The following is a 17,330-nucleotide window of genomic DNA, read 5'->3' on the forward strand; positions in this document are numbered from 1 at the left end:
TAGTCCATATCTCTGAAAGTTTCTATTCCATATTCTGTACCTGTCTTCCATGATTCCACGGTTGGTCAATTAGTATCAGCTCCCATGCTTGGGGAGGGGTGCACACATACAGAGAAAATTCCTCTTCTTTTAATCATTTAAACCACAAATTTGCAGCATGCAAATAAAATCTGTTGGTAGGAAAGGTAATTGGAACTCAAAGTGGCCAGTATCTCTGGTAGAATATTTGGACTTAAATACATTTTTAAATGCTTCTGTGCAAATGGATCCCACCGGTCAAGTAAATTGTCACTGTAATGTGAATGAGTCCTGTGACAACTGCATCTTGGGTTTTTCAAGAAGCACCAAATCTAGAACGGAGTCTACCAATGAAGCTCCAGCCAGTATCACAGAGTCATCTTGGTCCCTCTTTTCAACCTTAATAAACATTGACTTGTAATACTTTGGCTTTGAAGACCAGGAGGTGCCCCAAGAAGAAGTCCAGTTCATTTCCAGCTCCAGCCCATTTATCGTATGTCATTGGATTCTTTCCTCTGCCAAGTTCCCAAGAGCTGATCCTGGAAATGCAGATCCTTCTTCAAACTCAGCCTCCTAGAAAACCGCTGGACCAAACTGCGAAATATGGATGTCCGAAAAATGATGAAGACCCAGGGATCCACAATGGAATTGACAGAGAAAAAACGGAGGGCTGTAAGATCTGCTGCCTCATTTGCATCAGGGGCAAAGGCTCCAATGTAAGCTCGGATCTGTAAGAGGTAAGAGATAGAAAGAAAGAGTGACTTAGAGTTGATTGGGATGTTGCGTAATGAAAAGTACTCCATAGGAATGGCTGGGGATCTTGTAGGGAGCCACAGCAATGATCCCAGAGAAGAACAGAATGGAATCCCAAAGGTGCTTTTTCACGAGGCAACTGGACTTCCTTGCTTTTCTTTGAAGACGTTTCACTTCTCATCCAAGAAGCTTCTTCAGCTCTTCTTGGATGAAAAGTGAAACGTCTTCAAAGAAAAACAAGAAAGTCCAGTTGCCTCGTGAAAAAGCACCTTTGGGATAACTATGACCTGGATGACTGAGAATCTCCATAGACCAGGGGTCTTCAAACTTGGCCCTTTTATGACTTGTGGACTTCAGCTCCCAGAATTCCTCAGCCAAGCACGCTGGCTGAGGAATTCTGGGAGCTGAAGTCCACAAGTCATAAAAGGGCCAAGTTTGAAGACCCCTGCCATAGACAATAGAACTGAATATTCTTTACTGGCCAAGTATGATTGGACACACAAGGAATTTGTCTCTGGTGCATAAGCTCTGAGTCTACATACAAGCAACAAGGTGATAAATCATAAATCATAAGATACAATCTTATGACTATAAATATAAGACATTCAGAGTCTGTTACCAAAATATAAATTAAGCCCAGGAAGGGAAGAAGGTATTAGAAAGAAAGTTAAAGTGACCCTACTTTGATTCTCTTTGGTGTAAGATGGAGGGAAGGGAAACAACATCAGGCTTTCAAGATTGTGATATTATAGCCTATATATCAATAAAGTCCTGGTATTCCTTGTGGAATCCTAATTTCCTAATTTGGCTTACCTCAAAGGGCTGACATGTTTTTCACCTATATTTAGACTATCCTTGAAGCATATAGGAAGACAGGCTATTAAAGTACATGGAATAAGTCACATCTGGCCTGCGGGCCGTCAGTTTGACATCCCTGGTCTACTGCAATAGCTCTCAAACTTGGCAACTCCAATATGTGTGGATTTGAACTCCCATACATCTTAATGTTGCCAAATTTGAGAAACCCCTGTCTGGTGCAACAAAAGCAGCACAATGGTTGCATTGTACATTCAAGAAAGCAATGCTGTTTGTTACACACACCGGCTGACCTGAGAAAATCTGTTATCTTTGTTCAGAAAGAACTGAATTCTTGACTAGATGGCTAATTCTAAGAGGCTATGAGAACAAGGCTGTGCATTTTACTATACAGGTTAATTCATTTCTTGTTGACTCTTACTTTTATAAGTAGTACATCACTTAAAATATATCATCATTTTGTTTACAAACACATTTATGTAGGCAAGAGATATTCATTCAACATTTAGAAGTTTATATAATTAATTGCTTTTCCTGGCATGTAGCTTGGGGCTGCTTAAGAGCAGAGAAGGCACTTTCTAGAGAGTTGGGGACACATTCCAGTAATCCTAAAAGTGCAAGTGAATAAAGAACTTTTGTTGTATTTGTTGTCAATATGGTTTGGGTTTCTGGGAGTTATAATTGCAATAATTCTGGAAGACTCGTAGCCACGAAGGGGTTGGAAAGCCCAAGCCCAGTTGATAGAAAAGCTATCAACTATTAAGTCTCTGTGTCTTAAAAGCTCCCCCTTGTGGGAGAAGAAAGATTATTATATTAGCATTCCACTGTAGAATAGATCAGTTTCTTAATCTTTTCGTGCCACAAACTCCCTTGAGTGAATGATGACAGCACTTTTTAGAAAAATGCATTTAAATGCATCAAATAAATATGTGGATATACGTGTTACAAAGGGAAGCAGTTTTGCTCAAATTGTTATCAAAACATTAAAAATAAGATACATATAATATACAATGGCAGGGACGCGGTGGCTCAGTGGGTTAGGACACTGAGCTTGTCGATCAGAAGGTTGGCAGTTTGGCGGGTCGAATCCTGAGTGCCGCGTAACAGTGAGCGCCTGTTACTCATCCCAGCTTCTGCCAACCTAACAGTTCGAAAGCACGTAAAAATGCAAGTAGAAAAATAGGGACCACTACAGTGGGAAGGTAACAGTGTTCTGTGTGCCTTTGGCGTCTAGTCATGCCGGCCACATGACCACGGAGACGTCCTCGGACAAGTGCTGGCTCTTCGGCTTTGAAACTGAGATGAGCACCGGCCCCTAGAGTTGGAAATGACTAGCACGCATGTGCGGGGGCACCTTTACCTTTACCTAATATACAGTAATAATAACAAGCTGTGAATTGGTTCACAGACCCCCTGAAATATGTCAATAAATCCCCAGTCAAGAACCCCTGCTTTACATCTCTGAACTACAATTCCTATCTTCTTTCTGGAAGTATTAGCTTTGCTAATTGGCAACGATGGTATTTTCAGCCCAGCACATCTGGAAAGTAGCAAAATTTGGGAAAGGCCCAATTTTACCCTGAATGTTTTCTATGAGATCCATAATTTCTCTGACTCAAAGAGTTTCTAATGTAAAAAGTAAAATTATGTTACTAGCAATTTTTTTTTAAAAAATCAATCTGCAATACTCTGCAACATCTCTGCGCATTTTGTTTAATATCCCTTTTTAGAATTACAGTAGTTTCAAATCCTTATTATTTATACCACAATAAGAATTGGGGGGAGGGCCTTGGGAAAAGCAATGCCCCCCCCGAGAAAAATATGGAATGATCAAATGCAGGTGATCAATAATTTTCATTCAAGATAATAAAACTCATCAGTTCTGAGTTATTTCACTATTTGGAATTCACTTGCTTTATTGAACAATGGAGAACAAATTCCATGGGCATACAGATAATCCTTACAACCACAATTGGGACTCTAATCTCAATTGTTGAGCAAAGCTGTCGTTAAATGAGGCACTCATGTGATGCTTCACTCAACTACTACAATCCTAGCCCTCCTGGTTGCAGTCATTAAGCAATCTCCTGGGTTGTTAAGTGATGGAGTGAAAGAGATGCCTGCTGAATTCAGCTCCCCTCTGCGTGCAAAAGGGAATTACTCCAGCAGGCTACAGGAATGGAACTCAGATCTTCAGGATCTTGGCTCTATTTCTGCATCCCACTAGAGGAGTTCTGTTCCCCTCCATAAGTGGAAGGGAACTGTTCCAGTGGGCATCAGAAAATGCAGATCTCTGGGAAATGAGCTGTGTTTCTGAATCCTATTGGAGGAATTTGGCTCCCCTCCATGTGTGGAAAGGAATTGCTCTGGAAGGCTGTGGGAATGGAGCTCCAGCAAGTTGGGAGAATTGAGCTCAGATCCTTGGGATCTGAACTCTGTTTCTGCACACGCCAGAGGAGTTAGGCTTCCCTCTATGCATGGAAGGGAACTGCTCTGGTAGGCTGTTTCTCCACCCCACTGAAGGAATTCAGCTTCAGCAGGCAGCTCTTTCAGCCAGTCTCCAGAGGTAAGGAGTCCTCTCAGCAAGTGGCAACTGCTTGTAATCTTCCTGCTGGCTTCCCCATTGACTTTCTGGGGAAGCCAGCAGAGAAGAATTCAAATGGCAATCACATGATTGTGGGACACTTGGCAACCAGTTGTAAGTGCCAACAGGTTGCCAAGCAGCCACATTGTGATCACATGACTGCAGGAGGTGGAGTGGGTGGTCACGGTGTGACATCCTGGAATTCTATAAATTTTCAAACATCATAATTGAGTTTGCAATCCCAACATATACAGTATTTAGGGATGGCTACTTCACTGCCTTACATCCTGCATCATTGATGCTCTCATCTTTCTGGAAACTCAGACGTTCTGCAGTAGGTTGAGCATGTACGCTAGTCAAGAACCCCAGGTTCTGAGCAACTGATTCCAACACTCCAATCATTTGCCATTCCTGAATATGACTCCCTTGGAGAAAATCTCCTGCTTGCATCCTCATCAACCCTACTGACCACATGCTTTTATTGTCACCTTAAAAGGGCAAGGAATGTCCCCTAGCAGTGTGATTCTCAGTAGGTTTTCATCACAGAAACAACAATGTACATTTTTACCCTGTTAAAACTTCCCCAAATTGCTTTTGATTTACAGATAGCCTAAAGACAATTACTGCTTTGCTTTCCATAAATTTGCTGCTACATCAGGAAAGCAGATAAAAAAATAAACACACAGCCTCTGGTCTGCAGATATGTTTCTTTTTGTAGTCCTCATATACTATAATATTTTCTATTTTTAGCATGTACAATATTATTAAAAGTAGGTGTACCTCCCTGTGGAATGCAAGGAAATTTGAAACTGATTGTGATGTTCAGGATGAGAATGTGACAGAATCCAGATGGAGGATTTAGATGAGAGTTGGCATGACAGAATGTTCCCCAAAGTAAAACCTTCTAGCATGTAGAAAACCAGCACGCTCTTTCTTTAATAATAGTTTTCTACATGCAGGGAGGTTTTGCTTGTATGTCTCAGCAATTGTCCACTGAGCAATTAATTGTATGTGCTCCTTCTGCACTGAGATATTTTTATTTTCATGTACAATACTTTTAAGTTCCTGAACTTTACTGCCACACTGGGCCAGAATCTATAATATCTTGATTTAGTAGGGGAAAAATTTCAGAATTTACAGAAGAAACCATTTAGCCTTCTCGACAGCAGACAAGATGACCCATACAAAAGAAAGGGAAAAAAATCTATCTATATAAATATAGTCTGCAAGATTTTGTACTTTGGGGCTTTGATGAGTCATTCAAAAAAGAAATTCGTCAAGTGCACCAAACTGCAGGGTGATAGAATGGCAGTCGTGAACTCACCTGCCTAATGGAGTTTCTGCCCTCCCAAGTAAAATCCGAGTAAGAGCTTCCTTTGGATTGGTTTTAGCAGATAGTTTCAGATGCTTTTGGTTTATTGTACAACATACAATGGTGGCCAGAACTGATGACAATGGATAGTGCCATCCTCGACCCCCACTTCTCTCTTCCCCCCCTGTTTTTTTTTAAATGCAGGTCTCCTTTTCCATAACTTTAGACTCTGAAGTCTAAGCAAAGAGCAGCTGGTCTAAAATGGTCAGAAGTGGGATCAGAAGAGGGTTGTGTGCGATGTGTCAGGTCCCCATTATCAGGTGCACACAGGAACATCCACATCTGCCCAGGTATGGAGATTTGGCTTTGGCAATTGCTACCATCTATGATAGGAAGGAGGGACGCGGTGGCTCAGTGGGTTAGGACGCTGAGCTTGTCGATCAGATGGTTGGCAGTTTGGCGGGTTGAATCCCGAGTGCCACGTAACAGAGTGAGCGCCTGTTACTCGTCCCAGCTTCTGCCAACCTAGCAGTTCGAAAGCACGTAAAAATGCAAGTAGAAAAATAGGGACCACTACGGTGGGAAGGTAACAGCGTTCCGTGTGTCTTTGGCATCTAGTCATGCCGGCCACATGACCACAGAGACGTCCTCGGACAAGCGCTGGCTCTTCAGCTTTGAAACGGAGATGAGCACGGGCCCCTAGAGTTGGAAATGACTAGCACACATGTGTGGGGGAACGTTTACCTTTTACGGAAGGACGGTGCTAAAGGAAAAGGCCTCCCCCATGGTAATCCTTGCTGATGGAACACCTCCCAGGGAGGACGCTCTCACGCCTACTTTTGGCACTGGGTAAATAAACCATTTATTATCCCAAGTTGTTAACATGCCTTCTTGATTAATTTGTTTTTAACTGCTGCTTTTATTCCGGAGCTCTTGCTTAGCAGAGATGAAGTTACATTTATGGGAAACAGGTGGTGGCTTGTGCCAGGGCAAGAAGGCTGCATGGATTTGCCTATAGCCACCTCCTTTCTTTTCTTGCTTTTAGTGTTCCTTGTGAGCCCAAACTTCTTTTGCACTTTAGCATTTCTTTCACTCTGCGGGCATTAACCACTTGGGGCTACATCTCCATGGCGATTTTTCCCATCTTCCATTTCCTATGCACATCTACTTTAGGTCTTAGTTCAGCTGAAGAGTTCCTATGGATCTTCAGCTGTTTCTTAAATGGCCCCACTCCATTTTTCTCTGCAACTTTGGAGAATTCTGCTTCTTTAGACCTCAGATTTGAACTACTATTCCGGCAGTTCCCTGTGGCGCTTGGGATTCTGAATTTTATCAAGGAGAATTGCAGTTAGAAAGGTCATCCATTTTGCTTAAGGGTGCTTCTCTGGCAAGGATGGGTCTGCACTTAGTGCTGGCTGAGAACAAATTGCCTTTTCTAACTGGTTGGCTTCTCTGTTTCTACAAGAGGGTTGAGATTCTGATCCATCATTAAAGAAGGTCTGGACTTGAGGTCAAGACCTGCCTTTTGTTCATAACAAGGGTGGATCCATCTTCCTGAGTAAAGAGAGTAACACTGGAAAAGGAGTGCATCCCTAAGGTCATTAAAAAGTCACAGATTAATGTTGAATTGATATTATGTTGTACCTGAACAGGAGCACACAATATTTTGTATTGGTTTGAGTGAGATATTTAACTTTTGAGAGGCACACCACTGGCCAAATTTACAAAAGGAGAAACAAGTAGGACAGAATTTAAACAGAATGAATGTCATTAAAATTCAGTTACCCAAATCTTGTTCTTATTTTGATTATTTTATATTTGATAATTTTCCCTCCTATCACATTGAAAGTTACAATCCTTAATATAACAAAGGTACAATTTGCTGTGATTCTTGGAGTGGTCTGGGTACCATACATATAGATTTGGGCAGTTGGGGCGGGTAGTTGCATGGAGTAGCAATAGCAATAGCACTTAGATTATATACCACTTCACAGTGTTTTACAGTCCTCTCTAAGCAGTTTACAGAGTCAGCCTATTGTCCCCAGCAATCTGGGTCCTCATTTTACCGACCTCAATGGATGGGAGGCTCAGTCAACCTTTAGCTGTTCAGAATCGCTGTCTCAATGGCTGTCAGAACATAGGGTTAAGAGTTATTCCAGCAGATAGGACAAGAAACACAGAGTTTAAATTACAAGGATACAAGGATTTAGTTTGCACTAGATTCTAGCCCAAGTATCTTCTACCTTCTTACATTCTGTTATTTTAAATATTGCCTTTCTATGACTTGATAAAAGTATTGGCTTCAGATGAATGTTGCCAAGCCTAGTTTAGTTTTTTAGTTTTAGTTTTTATTTGATTTGTATACCGCCCTTCTCCCTAGGGACTCAGGGCGGTTCACAGGGCATATATAAATAACGGTACAAAAGTTAAAAAGAAATTAAACCAATGCCCAGTTAAAAAACAATAATACAATACAATACTAAAAACACCAATTTAAAAACCCATAATCCCCCATCAGGCCAGACCAGCTAATTCAAACAAGTGGGTCTTTAGGCCGCGACGGAAGGTTCGGAGGTCTGATGTCATCCGGAGCTCCACCGGCAGTTGGTTCCATAATGCCGGAGCGCCCACAGAGAAGGCCCTCCCCCTGGGGGCCACCAGTCGGCATTCCCTGATCGGAGGCACCCTGAGGAGGCCCTCTCTGTGGGCACGTACTGGGCGGAGGGAAGTTGACGCCGGCAGCAGGTGGTCCCTGAGGTAACCCGGACCCATGCCATGTAAGGACTTAAAGATCATAACCAAAACCTTGAACCTCACCCGGAAGACAACTGGTAGCCAATGCAGCTCGCGGAGCAAGGGTGTAACATGGAAGCACCGGGAAACCCCCAAGACAACTCTCGCGGCCGCATTCTGTACCAGTTGGAGCCTCCGAGTGGTCTTCAAGGGAAGCCCCATGTAGAGAGCATTACAGTAGTCAAGGCGAGAGGTCACGAGCGCATGAGTGACCGTACACAGGGCATCCCGGTCCAGATAGGGTCGCAACTGGCGCACCAGGCGAACCTGGGCGAAAGCCCCCCTAGTCACGGCCACTATATGATCTTCCAGGGTAAGCCGTGAATCTAGGAGGACTCCCAAGTTGCGAGCCCTATCCACGGGGGGTAAGAGCTCACCCCCCATAGAAAGAGGTGGAACATTTTGAATGTCCCGGGATGCCGGGATGTACAGCCACTCAGTCTTGTCAGGGTTGAGTTGAAGTCTGTTCCTCCCCATCCAGACCCGAACCGCATCCAGGCAACGGGACATCACAGCGAGGGCATCACTGGGGTGGTTTGGGGTCGAAAGGAAAAGTTGGGTATCATCAGCATATTGATGATACCCAACTCCAAAACCACGAATGATCTCACCCAGCGGTTTCATGTAGATGTTGAACAGGAGAGGCGAGAGAACCGACCCCTGAGGAACTCCACAAACGAGAGACCTAGGGGCCGATCTCTGCCCCCCTGCCAACACCGACTGCGAGCGTCCCAGGAGATAGGAGGAGAACCACTGAAGAACTGTGCCTCCCACTCCCAATCCCCTGAGACGCCGCAGCAAGATACCATGGTCGATGGTATCGAAAGCCGCCGAGAGGTCTAATAGGACTAGGACAGAGGAATATCCCCTATCCCGAGCCCTCCAGAGATCATTCACCAGAGCGACCAATGCCGTCTCCGTGCTGTACCCGGGCCTGAAACCCGATTGGTAGGGGTCCAAATAATCCGCTTCATCCAGGACCAGAGGGAGCTGATGCGCCACCACACTCTCGACAACCTTCGCAAGAAAGCGAAGGTTGGAGACTGGACGAAAGTTGTTCAATACAGCTGGGTCCAGGGCAGGCTTCTTGAGGAGAGGTCTCACCACTGCCTCCTTCAAGACGGTGGGGAAATAACCCTCACTCAAGGAAGCAGATATAACCGCCTGGAGCCAGCCTCGTGTCCTCTCCCTAGCTGCATAAACCAGCCAGGAAGGGCACAGGTCCAACAAACATGTGGAGGAGCTCAGCCTCCCCATAATCCTGTCCACTTCATCAGGGGTCACAGAATCAAACTCTTCCCAGGTAACATTGACAAGACCGCCCGTGTCCTGATCGCCAGACTCTGCCCAGTTGGAGTCCAAACCGGTCCGAATCCGAGCGATTTTATCCGACAGATGTTGACTAAATTCCTCAGCACGACCCTGCAAGGGATCCTCCCTCACCTCCTGATTAAGAAGTGAGCGAGTCACCCTAAACAGGGCGGCCGGGCGATTATCTGCGGACGCGATGAGGGTGGAGAAGTAATTACACCTCGCCACCCTCATCGCTGCGAGATAAGACCTAATATAGGTTCTTAACCGCAACCGGTCGGGTTCGGATCGGCTAGACCTCCAACAGCTCTCTAGGCCCCGTTTCCGACGCTTCATCTCCCGGAGCTCCGCGGAGAACCATGGAGCTCGCTGGGATCTGCGCCGGGTCAGGGGCCGCAAGGGTACAACCCGGTCAAGTGCCTCAGTGGCTGCCCTTTCCCAGTTGATGGCTACAAGAAATTCTAGGCTTCAGACTGACATAACATTTGCCAGATATACTAAAGATCATTGAATATTGAATAAGCTGCAATTGGTTGAGTCCGCACAACATGCTAAGCCACGAACATCCCTTATACTTCAAAACGATTGGGTTGGCATTGAGATGAGCAGCTATAGAAATTAAACAAATAATCTCAGAACCATTTGATGGAACCTGCCTGTTAGGAGGCGGTACGCCTCACAGTCCTGTTAATGTGTTCTCCCATCCTTGAAACAGGAGGCAAATACATCAGCCAGAAAACAATTTCCCAAACACCACTTTTTATGCATTACAGGAAGAAGGCTTGTTATGTTCCTGCTCCCACCACCAGCCTTGTATCCAAGGTGCTGGCTTGTTCCACAGGGGCTGCCACAAAGAAGAGGGAGTCAAGCTATTCTCCAAAGTGCCTGAAAGCAGGACAAGAAGCAACCGATGGAAACTAATCAAGGAGAGAAGCAACCTGGAACTAAGGAGAAACTTCCTGACAGTCAGAATAATCAGTAGAACAACCTGCCTCTAGAAGTAGTGAATGCTCCAATACTGGAAGTTTTTAAGAAGAGACTAGACAACCATTTGTCTGAAATGATACAGGGTCCTGCCTGTGCAGGGGGTTTGGACTAGATGACCTCCAAGGTCCCTTCCAACTTTGTTATTCTGGCTATGGCTAGAAAAGTGACTGGCCCAGGGATTGATGGTGCTGCTCCTCTTCAGGTGGGCTCTTCATCCACCTGCACCGCTAGCTCCGCTCCTGGACTGCCCCATGGTGCTACTGCAGCCCCCTCTGGCCCTCTTCTACTACTGGTGGGTGATTTTATTTTTGTTCCTTTGAGTCAGTACTGACTCCTGGTAACTGTCTGTAGAAGTAACCTGATAATATCTGTCCTGCCCCAGAATAATAAAAAAGGAAGGTTATTCTTTAGGCATCATTGCTTAAGGTATGCAAAGCATTTCCAAACTGTTTTCGCGTGTGTATAAGTAGCCAAAACAAATCTTTAAATCAATTCATAACTGTTGACTTTTAGAGACATAGCAGGCTGTATGCAGATGAACAATTCTATCATTACTGGTGCTTTAAAAATGCATAGTTTGGATATTTGGCAACTTAAACCGCACTAAATCTTAGAGAATTCAATATGAATTAAGATGCGTGCACCCATCACAAATAGGTCTAGGATGCAGAGGGCAGTCCCTCAGATGTGCTAAGAAGAAAACAGTTACAGTGATTTAAATCAGTTTTCTTCGTCATTCCTAGTAATTCTCTGCTCCTGGAGAATAGAGATCTTCATCTCCTCAGAAGGAGAAACCTTATTAGAAGTGAAAATAACTGGATTAGGAATTGTGCTCAGGAGCTAGAATTTGTGCATGTTTGCAATTCAGCTACAGGTTAAAAATCTGAATCCTAAATTGAATGTTTCACTTGATTATAAATTATATATTAGATTTTAGTTATTATTTTCTATAGTTGCTCATCGCAACCGGTGCCTCTGGGTGGCGTATATCATAAAAACATAAAACAATTAAAACGATACGGAATAATTATATATGATTGTTAATATATGTTATGTATATAACATTCAGAAAAAGATTCTGATCAAGTCATAACATTGGAATCTAAATGTACTTCACAAGTTCAAATCTACATTGTAACATTGTTCCATTCCACTTTATTGGATTGCAATATAAATGTCTAGAATACTCATCTAATTTTTAAAATCACCATACAAGCTAGATGCATCTGGAATTAGAAATGGGCTACAGGTATATCAAGATTAATAAACAAAATGAAAACGATCATGGACATTTCTCCAATAACTTCTCCCTGTGGTTAAATCTATGGATGAAGCCAAAGCCAAACTCTTATAAAAAGAAAGGAAGTAGGTGACTTACGGTGGCGGCGCGGCGCCGGAGACAGCCCTTTCGGGCTGCCCGCGGCTCAGCTGTGTTATTTCCACCCGAAACAGCGCCGATCAGCTGTTCGGGTGGATCTGAATCCCCCTCCTCGGGAGAAGAGGAGGGGGTGAGCCCCCAGGTAGGGGTTGAGTTCTCCGGGGCCGCCTGAGCTTAAAGCTTGGGCGGCTGAAGGATCGAACTCCCCCGTAGCCTGGGTTGCTCCCAGCTGGTCAGCGTCTCTGCTCCGTGATTTCTGGAGCGGAGCCAGGCGTTTGCGACCACCCCTGCCAGAAGGAAAGACCATGGAATAAAAGGAGCAGGCAGAGCGGTACAGGAGGAAAAGGTGAAGAGGATTTTCATTGCTGCTTTCTAGCTTAATGGATTTTATAAATTTAAAAGTGAAAGTGCGTAGTAAGTGAAAGTAAAGATGGCGGCTAAATCTCTCCCAAAAGCTCTTTGGAGTGCTGGAACTTCTCCGGTGCAGCAGTCATCATTGCAAGCGTTGCTTCTTCTTGATGTATTGACACCGAAGGATTTACAAGATGCTCTTGGAAAATTTGCCCAGGTAATTCTGGAAGCAATGGGTGATAAATTTGCAAAGATGGAGGAGAAGTTGGAGAAATTGGAGGAGAGAATAGAAGAGAGGATGGAAGAGAAGTTCAGAGTGATGAAGGTAGACATTTTGTCTTCAGTGTATAGAGTGGCTGAATGTGTGGAAGATTTGGATGAAAAAGTGGAAGACTTGACTCAAAAAAATGCTATATTAGAAGCAAAAGTACTGGAAAATGAAGATTTAAGAGACAAAATGGACAAAGAATTGAGTCTTGCTCAATATTACCAGATGCAGTACGCTGTTAGAATCAGAGGTTTAAAAGAGAATATTAAGGAAGATCTAAAGCAGCTGATTTCTGAGGCTTTGGAAGTAGTATTGAGGCAGCCAGCATCTGAAATAAAGGGAGGCATGGATAAAGTGTTTCGTGTGAATTCATGGATTGCCAGACAGAGAAAGCTACCTAGAGATGTGGTGGTTTATTTTGCAAAGAGGGAAATTAGAGACGAAGTTATTCAAGCTGCTTATGGTACTAAAGTCGTGATTGCTGATCAAGAAGTTTTGGTTCTAAAAGAAATTCCTCCAAAGATTTTAAGGAGAAGGAAGGATTTTACATTTGTAGTGCAAGAGCTCAAGCAACGAGATATAAGGTTCAGATGGGAGATTCCAGTTGGGTTGATGGTGATGCATGAAGGTAAAAGGTACCGTTTGGCTACTGTGATGCAGGCGCGTGATTTTTACAATAACGTTTTAAAAGCAACCCCACTATCACTTTTGGAAGCTGCAAAGGGATTTGGAGAAGGAGAACACCAAGAGGCTGAAGATGGACAGACAGAGGAGAATGGTGCTGGAGGAGATCAAGCTACAACTTCTTTGGATGATTCTAGAGAGCAGAGGGAGACGCGTGCTGCTTTAAAACGATAAAAAAAAAATAAAAGAATAAGATCAGCAGAAGTCTATGGAATTTCTAAAATGTATTTACAGCCAAGTAGTGGGAGGAGCACGGCCTAAAAAAGATAGTCCTATTTAAGCAAAAGATGCTTTTAGTTGGATTATATGCTCCTAATCAACAACAAGTTGACTTTTTTAGTTTATTTCATACAAAGCTTACCTAGTTGGATTATAAAATTTTTATTTTTATGGGGGATTGGAATGGTGTTTTGGATGTACAGATGGACAAGGCTGGAGCTTTTAAGCGCGGCCCAAGTCATGCTAGACTGTCTAAATCCTATTTTGAAATGAAGGATGACTTGGAACTGTGAGATATTTGGCGTGAAAGACATTCGCATGAAAAGGATTATACTTTTTTTTTTTGACAGACATCAATCTTTTTTCAGGATCGATTTTATTTTGTTGACTAATGATTTTTTTTAAGGATTAAGAAGGTGAAGATATGTGCAAGAACTATTTCTGATCATAGCCCAGTTTGGCTAGAGATTTATAAGGAGAATAGAGATAGGCGCTTGTGGCGTGTAAATGAGAATTTGTTTAGAAACCAGAGAAATGTGGAAGAATGTAAACAGCGGATGAAGGGTTTTGTTTTTTTTTGAAATTTATATGAATAAGGGCACCTCTATGGATATGGTTTGGGATGCTAGCAAGGCCTATTTGAGAGGGGTGTTGATATATATGAACAGTAAACATAGATGTGCTGTGGAAGCTAGGAGGGAAGAATTGGAGAATGAAATAAAGGAAAAAGAAAAGGCTTTGATTTTGAATTTAGAGGTTGTGAAGTCTAAGGAGGCTATTAAACTGTTAAGAGGAATGGATTGAGTATATCCAGAACAAATATGGGACTAAGAAGTTTCATGTAGTATTTGAATAAGTCTTCCTTTCTTTTTTTTCTGTTTTTTTTATATATTCTATATTAATAGTGTTTGTAGTTATCCTATGTGAGCTAGAGAGTGATAGATTTTAGAGTCTATGGTTGTTAGCATATGGTTGTTTATGATTCTTTCTTTGTTTTTTATACCTTGTACTCAGCTCTGGGAAGTCGGGGGGGGGGTGGGGAGGGGGGAGGGGTAAGGAGGGAGGGACAGGGGAGGGGTAGGGGGGACTGTCAAAGATAAAATGTATGATAAAACTTTTCAATAAAAAAAAAAGAAAGGGAGTGGGCCTTCCCACCCCCCTTTTACAAGGAGGATGGAAAAGAGTGAACTATTTTCTATTAAAGAACTAATAAAGAAAAAAACAACAACCGCTTAACCTCATTCAAAATTTTGCCTCTGAGGAAAGGCAGTTAATCTTTTCTTGGCTTCTTTCTAAAATGACTCCATCCTGTTATGATTGCTCTGCTATTCATCCGTCCTGTGTGATGTGGACTTTCTTTTTTGTTAATTCTGACTATGCATTTCAGTGAGATTTCAGAGGAAGGAAAAGAAAGTGTACAAACAATAAGGCAAGATTAGAGCTATGCACTTCACTGAAAAATGTTGCCACACAGGGAAAACATATTGCTCTACACAGCAATATTAGGTAACTAGGGTGTCCCAAGCAGTTGTTTTTGTGTTTTGGTGAAAACGCTGCATTTTTACTTCTAGAGAAGCACTATCTATCTATCTATCTATCTATCTATCTATCTATCTATCTATCTATCTATCTATCTATCTATCTATCTATCATCATAATAACAATAACAATAACAAGTTGGAAGGGACCTTGGAGGTCATCTAGTCCAATCCCCTGCTAAGGCAGGAAACCCTATACCATTTCAGACAAATGGCTGTCCAGTCTCTTCTTAAAAACTTCCAGTGTTGGAGCATTCACCATTTTCTTTCTTTCTTTCTTTCTTTCTTTCTTTCTTTCTTTCTTTCTTTCTTTCTTTCTTTCTTTCTTTCTTTCTTTCTTTCTTTCTTTCTTTCTTTCTTTCTTTCTTTCTTTCTTTCTTTCTTTCTTTCTTTCTTTCTTTCTTTCTTTCTTTCTTTCTTTCTTTCTTTCTTTCTTTCTTTCTTTCTTTCTTTCTTTCTTTGTGCTTGTTGGTTATTCTGCCTCCAGTGGTCAAAAATAATTTAACCAACTTTGCGGACAATACCATCCGGACTCGAAGGAAGATCTGTCTGTCTAGGCTACGGAAACAAAATCTTCCACCTCAGGTCAGCCACTTGTCCCGAAGCAGCCCAACCACTCCACCCCACCGAAACAGCAAGGGGGCGTCACTGCTCCCTCCCCTCTCCCGCAGATGCAGGTTCATCTGTTGCGCTTTTGGCACGGACTGCTAACAGATCGCCAAGATTTCAAGCAAACTTTCCCAGCCCCGCGTGGAAAGAGTGAGACCCGGCAGGAAATTCTGAAGGCAAAAAGCGGGCGCTCGTCCCCCAGACCCTCGAAGCGCTTTCCTCTTCCCTCGTATTTATTTCGGGGAATTAAACTGCATCCCGGGGGAAGAAAGGCATCGACGGCAGCCAGCGGGCGTCGGCGACGGCAGCCACCGGCAGCCACCGTTCTCCTTCTCGTCCGTCCTCTCCCATTAGTTCTCTCCCCCCCGCCCCCGCTACTTACGATCAGCGGCAGGGAGCAGATGGTGAAAAGGGCGGTCATGAGCGCCAGCAGGACCAACTGGCCCAGCTCCTCGGTGCGCCCGGAGGAAGGGAGTCTGGAAGGCGCGGCTGCGCCCTGCGGGTCAATCAGGTGGGTCCTGCGCGGGGGCTGCCGACGCGCCATCCGATAGAGGCTCCTCATGCTGCCCAGATTGCACAGGCCGACGGCCAGCACCAGCAAGCCCAGCAGGGTCGCGTAGAGCACCGAATAGAGCCGTCCCCCGCCGGCCATGCGAATGAAGCACCAGGTGCCCGGACAGTACTGCACGTTGCTGCCGAAGCCCAGGAAGGGCAGGGCGCAGAAGAGCGCGCAGAGGACGGCCGCCGTGCCGGTGAGCAGCGCGCCCCAACGCCGGCTGGTGTGGCGCTCGTAGAAGTAAGGCTGGCCGAGCGAGAGCCAGCACTCCAGGGCCATGGCCAGCAGCAGCGTGGTGGACGCCAAGCCGAAGAAAGCCATGAGGAACGCGAACAGCTGGCACAGCGTGCCGGGGGATCGGGTCGGTTCCTCCCCGGGGTGGCTGACTTCAAGGGCGGCGGCGGGAGGCCACAGGTCGACGAGGCTGCGGTTGTGAGCATAGGCGGCCAGCACGATCGGGCTCAGCAAACACTTGCCCAGCAGGTCCGTGGCGGCCAGGGTGCTCACCAGAAGGTAGAAGGGGGACGCCCGCGGGCGCCCCTGGCCGCGCTGCAACTTCGCCTTCAGATGGTGCTGACACAGCAGCCCCAACGCCAACACGTTGCCCAGCAGCCCAGCCGCGAAGAGTAACGAGCCGGGCAGCACCGACTGGCCTGCTTCGAGCCTCAGGGTCCGGTTGCACCGGTAGCCGCCTGCGGCCATGGAGAGGGTCGGGCTGGGCTGGGCGCAAAGGCAGCCGGTGCGCGTAGGGAGCCGGGGGGGAGTGGGGACCACGGGTAGAGACCCACTTATGAAGGGAAGGGAAGGCAACGGAGGGGGAAGACGACGAGGAGATGCTGGACGCCGCCAGACGGGGCGAGAGTGGGGAGGAAGAAGGGCAGGGAGGTGGGGCAAGACAGGCGTTGGCTAACAGAACAAGGCCAGTCTATAATGCAGCGGCGGCGGGGGGGGGGGAGCCGTTTGTTCCCACGGAGACCGGCGAAAGAGTCCTGCCCTTCTTGAGGAAGGGGAGGGGTGGCAAGAGAGAGAGAGAGAGAGCTGACGGCAGGCGAGAGTTGTCTGATAGATAATCTTCTGACCAGAAACCTTGACTTCGATAGAATCGAGTCGGATAGAAGCGACTGCTAGAGTAGTCAGCAGAGTTTTGCCAACA

At 45.0% G+C, this 17,330-nt stretch overlaps 1 protein-coding gene across 1 annotated transcript; it reads right to left on the reverse strand.

Moving 5' to 3' along the window:
* Window positions 1-506: 506 nt before the first annotated feature.
* On the reverse strand, window positions 507-17,052 carry PTGDR (prostaglandin D2 receptor; the record flags this gene model as incomplete). Its single annotated transcript, XM_081321168.1, has 2 exons — window positions 16,004-17,052; window positions 507-746 (listed from the first exon to the last, which is right to left on the reverse strand). The coding sequence occupies exons 1-2, from the start codon at window positions 16,877-16,879 to the stop codon at window positions 507-509; spliced, it is 1,116 nt and encodes a 371-aa protein (XP_081177294.1). The 5' UTR covers window positions 16,880-17,052.
* Window positions 17,053-17,330: the final 278 nt, after the last annotated feature.

Source organism: Vipera berus, assembly GCF_964194415.1.
Source record: "Vipera berus genome assembly, chromosome: 1".
Classification (NCBI taxonomy): domain Eukaryota; kingdom Metazoa; phylum Chordata; class Lepidosauria; order Squamata; family Viperidae; genus Vipera; species Vipera berus.